Source organism: Alosa pseudoharengus, unplaced genomic scaffold (genome assembly GCF_046254945.1).
Source record: "Alosa pseudoharengus isolate Yale_2024_CS ecotype anadromous, Long Island Sound unplaced genomic scaffold, YU_APseudo_1.1 YU_APseudo_1.1_scf_16, whole genome shotgun sequence".
NCBI lineage: Eukaryota > Metazoa > Chordata > Actinopteri > Clupeiformes > Clupeidae > Alosa > Alosa pseudoharengus.
In genome coordinates this window covers 12799389-12804388 of record NW_027468630.1, presented here as the reverse complement: position 1 = coordinate 12804388, position 5000 = coordinate 12799389, and the positions used below count along the sequence as shown (strand labels likewise).

The following is a 5000-nucleotide window of genomic DNA, read 5'->3' as shown; positions in this document are numbered from 1 at the left end:
AAGGTTGTGCAAGGTTATTTCATCATCAAGGTTCTATCAAGAATCTCTCTGATTTTTCCGATGCCCAGCCATTTAATTGAGACAAAGATTTGAAAATAGTAGCCTAACCACCTCAATCCCCTCTGGTTAAGCCGTATGTAGATGTTAGTATAAAGCTCATGTGGTGGGGAGCGATTGCTGTTATCTCCTCTGTTAAGCCGTATGTAGATGTTAGCAAACAGCTCATGTGGTGGAGAGCGATTGCTGTTATCTCCTATACTATATTTCTGTCAGTGTTGCTACAAAGGGGCACCTCCGCTGCTGTAAATCTGTGCGTCTGACACATGTCCCTGTAAACATAGGCATACAGGAGGGACTGGCCTTCTGTTGGTCAAGGGGTCAAGTCATTCATTCTGCTCGCCAAGTTTAATCTTCCTTGTACAACTAATGAATGTGTGTGCATGTGCCTGTTTGTGTGCGATAACCCTTTAAGAATATTGATAGTGTGTGTGTGTGTGTGTTTGTGCAGTGATGCAGTTTCAACCAGGTCATTCTGTGATGGACTGCAGTCATCGATGAACGCTGTGTGTGTGTGTGTGTGTGTGTGTGTGTGTGCACATAAACGCTTGTGTTGACATGTATTTTGCAACACACTTCCCATGGACCATTTCTTTATACACCAGCGACTTCACTTCATTTGGAAAGCAGCCAATATTCCGGCGGAGATGGCTCTACCGTCCCCCTGTTTGTCCACTTCACAGTAATCACAACAACAGACTGTATACAACAACAAGATAAACTAGTCAGTCAAGACACGTCCACTGTTTGTGAAAGGTCAGACAGGATGAGATTTCATAGGGGGTATTTTTATGTTTACAGTAATATGTTTGAATTCTTTTCCAGCTTTAAGTAACAGTGTCTGTTATTTCACACACTCTATGACAGTGGAACGTTTCTTAACCATGAGCAAACCGGTCTTTCCCACTGCTACTGTTGTATGTCGTCATTCTTCCAGTGCTAGTGTTGAGTGTAGTGTAGTGTATGTCTCACTCTCCCAGTGCTAGTGTTGAGTGTAGTGTAGTGTAGTGTATGTATCACTCTCCCAGTGCTAGTGTTGAGTGTAGTGTGTCTCGCTCTCCCAGTGCTAGTGTTGAGTTTAGTGTATGTCTCACTCTCCCAGTGCTAGTGTTGAGTTTAGTGTATGTATCACTCTCCCAGTGCTAGTGTTGAGTGTAGTGTGTCTCACTCTCCCAGTGCTAGTGTTGAGTTTAGTGTGTCTCACTCTCCCAGTGCTAGTGTTGAGTGTAGTGTAGTGTATGTCTCACTCTCCCAGTGCTAGTGTTGTACCTGCTCAGCACTGTCACATGGTCCAGACTGGAATGTCAGTTTAGACAAACATTACAGTTCAACTCAAACCCTGACAAGCCTACTCATAGGGTAGACCTGATAGACACTGCTGGATGGCAGAGCCGATATACACAATTGCCCCCTTTTATACTGGCAGACACTTACCAAAGTCCTCCAAAAGAGATAACATCCAGTAATGTTTTATTAGTGTGCAGTATTTATGATCTCCTGTAAATCTGTTTGCTGTACGTTGATGTTGATTCATGGCTCTGTGTCAGTTGAGGAACGCAGAGAATGCCTCAAGTCTTGAGGTTGGAATGGCGTTTTTAAAACCGGCCTTGACGTGAACACAACAACACATGGCATTTGGCTCTGAATGGCTTACCAGGCACACTGTGTTACTACACCACTTCATGGTGGAGTGTGCGTGTGTGTGTGTGTGTATGCCGTTTAGTCTGTGCGGAAAGGGTTGATCTAGAATATGGGACTTGTACTGTCTGTGGAGGTTTGAGTGGGGATGTTGCAAGTCCAATACTACACATGGAGGAGGAAGCTTTTGGAAGGTTTCTCTGTTTGTTTTCCTAAATCATTTTACAGTAATACGGTCCTCCAGTGTTTATTCCCCCTGTGGGGTTATACGGCACACTGAACTATTAAACAGAGATTGTTCTGCTGAATGAAAACAAAGTGCAGGTTTAGGATTTGAGGTACTAAACTAATACTGTTTGCTGGGACTGAACTCTAGTGATGACTGACAAACCAGGGAAAGAGGAGAAAGGGCTCTACTCTCTCTCTGTGTCGAGTGAGTGAGAGAGTTATTTGTAAATGACTTTACATTACATACATGATCAGACTGTGTGTTGTGTGTGTGAAAGAGAGAGAAAGAGAGAGAGTGTATGCATGAATGTATGGTGGGGGGCTGAGAAAAAAGGAGAGTGAGAAGAGTGTGTGTGTGTGTGTGTGTGTGTGTGTGTATTTTAGGATGGGGGAGATTATGCAGTGACCTGCTCTCTCAGATGGAGCATGTCAGTGAGAGGCCTTTGCATCAGTATTCCTCCATCAGCAGCTCATTTGTTTGGACTGGGCACAACGAGGCCGCCCTGCCAGGAGACACGCCGTAATGGAATCTAGTGGAACTCTGAGCCATCTGACAGAATCACAGATCAAGCAGCGGGTCACTCACCGCCACCCCAGATTCGCACTTTGGCCCCAGGATGAGAGATTGGCTTTTTGGCTACAGCTAGAGATTGGCAATTTGGCTGGGGTTAGAGGTCCCCGTTTGGATGGAGAGAGATTGGCAGTTTGGCCTTGGTGTGAGAGAAAGGTCAGGGTCGTGTCTGGATCGAAGGAGTGGACGGGGCATCTGTGTTTAGTTGTAGATGGAAGATGAAGTTAGACTGGCACTTAGGGCCAGATGTACGTACATTTGCAAACGTAGCGTTATCAGCGTCATGGACAAGGCCTGTGGACAAGCGCCATGGATTGCGAACGCTGTCAGACCCAAGTTTCCGTCGTATTTATCAAACTTTCAATCCATAGTGTAAACTGCGCCTTTCTCTGCCTTTCTCCACCCATTACGCCAATTTACGAACGTCCACAACTGAACGGCAGAGCCTACATAGAAGCGAAGCTGAATGAAGTTAACTGATGACAACATTAAAAAGAAACGTTTAGCGATCATGAAATAATACCATACAAGATAAGATGTCAACAAGCAGGGAGATAATGAAGATCAGTAGTCCTACTCAAACTACTTGTGCACATAGGCTATGGAAGATTGGTCAAATCTAGCAAGTAAGAAAGTTTAAGTTAATGACGAAAGTGAAAGTAAGACATTTGAAAGGCCAACGAAAGTTAAGGTTGGTGCTCTAAATAGCGATTCTGTTGTCTTTGAAATGTTCTCTTATTGACGCATTGAACTGCAATTTGTATTAACACCTGCTTGTACAAGGCGGAAATATTGAGGCGCAGAATAGACGTGCGCTTCCACAAGCAGTCTTTGTACATACCGCGGAACACATAATTAGGTGCTCTTTATGCTTCCCCTCCCATCTCTTTACGCTAAACTCCCACTCATTGCGGCCTGTTTGTACATACCTCGCAATGATTTTACACACACGTTGCAAAACAAATACACCTGAAGTGGGCGCAAAAGCGTTAGTACATCTTGCCCTAGTGTCATGTCATCGTACAAGATCAGTTAGAGCCACTTCAAGAGTAGTACATATTGTAGTATCATCACACAAACATATACAGTATATTATACAAATAGAATTCATTACAGTAAAATGTGTTTGTAAGAGTGTTTTTTCACTCCACCACTAACCTCATATCAATTCTTAAGTGAAAACAAACCCTGAGCCTAAGGCCATAGATTGCGTGCAAACAGGTGTCCTGTCCCTCTGTGAGTAATTGCTGTAGGCACCAACCACCCCAGTCACAGCTCAGAGTCTCTCTGGGTCAGTGGTGCCGAACCCCGAGACACGCAGGCTCGCAGCTAGAACCGCTGGAAGTCCCGCAGGCTGCGGTTCTCCGCAGCGAAGGGGTTTTACCCCACAGGCAGGTAATGGTGAGATAATGAAGTGGGGTTGAGGAGTTAGTGAAGGGCACGCTGGGACAGAGTGTGTGTGTGTGTGTGTGTGTGTGTGTGTGTGTGTGTGTCTGTGTGTGTGTGTGTGTATGTGTGTGTGTGTGTCTGTGTGTGTGTGTGTGTGTGTGTGTGTGTTAGCGTATGCATGATCTTTTTGTTTTCTGCCTTTCTTTGCTTTGCCTCTGGCTGCCTGAAATGCAGCACTTTGAAGCCATGTCAGCGGTGTGGTGGTCAGTATGCGGTCATGATACTTCAGTTCTGCAGAGAATGAATCTAACATCCTCCAATCTACCTACTTCCTACTCTCTCTCTACCTACTGTACTCTCTCTTCCCACCCCTCACTCTCCCTCTCCCTTTCCCCCTCTCTCTCCCTCTCTCTCCCTCCCTCTCTCTCCCTCTCTCTCCCTCCCTCTCTCTCTGACTCTCTAGTCCTCCAGGGTGTCTGTTGGGGGGTCGGTTGGTGCCCCTCGTGGGCGTTTGCGGCGGCAGCTGCACTTCAGGAACGAGTGGTCAGGCTGGAGCGGCTGGTCTGTGTGCTCCCGCAGCTGTGGCGGAGGAGCGTCGGTCCGCACACGCACCTGTATCACCAGGTGAGAACACAAAAACACACACACCATGCACGCATGCCTACACATAGCTCTGAAATCAGGTGAGAGCAGACATATGTGCACACGTACACATACTCACTTGCATGGCACACAAAAATTCACAGACATTGATATTGGTATTACCAGGTGAGAGCATGCCTGTGCATAGATGTAATCACGCATGCACGCACGCGCGCGCGCACACACACACACACACACACACACACCTGCATCTGTACAAAGAGAACACACACATATGTGGATTCACATCGGCCCTAGACACATGTCTCACATACAGAGCAGCTGTTTGTCTTTACAAAGTGTGAGAGAAATTCCGGCTTCTCAGTATCCAGTATCGGAGCAAGACGATCCGTACAGAACTTAGACCTTTATATATATTCATAATAGAAGGCACTGCAAAGCTTCTGAGAAATTAGAGAGAAAAATGACATGTCGTCCCCTTAGAATTATAGGGTTCTATCTACGTACGTTCTGA

At 45.9% G+C, this 5000-nt stretch overlaps 1 protein-coding gene across 1 annotated transcript in view; it reads left to right on the top strand.

Moving 5' to 3' along the window:
• The window catches only part of adamtsl5 (ADAMTS like 5), a 32617-nt gene that overhangs the window by 8771 nt on the left and 18846 nt on the right, over positions 1 to 5000 (top strand). Inside the window, exon 4 of the mRNA XM_076287099.1 lies at positions 4347 to 4507. Coding sequence (XP_076143214.1) covers positions 4347 to 4507 — 161 coding nt within the window. The remainder of the gene's footprint in view (positions 1 to 4346; positions 4508 to 5000) is intronic.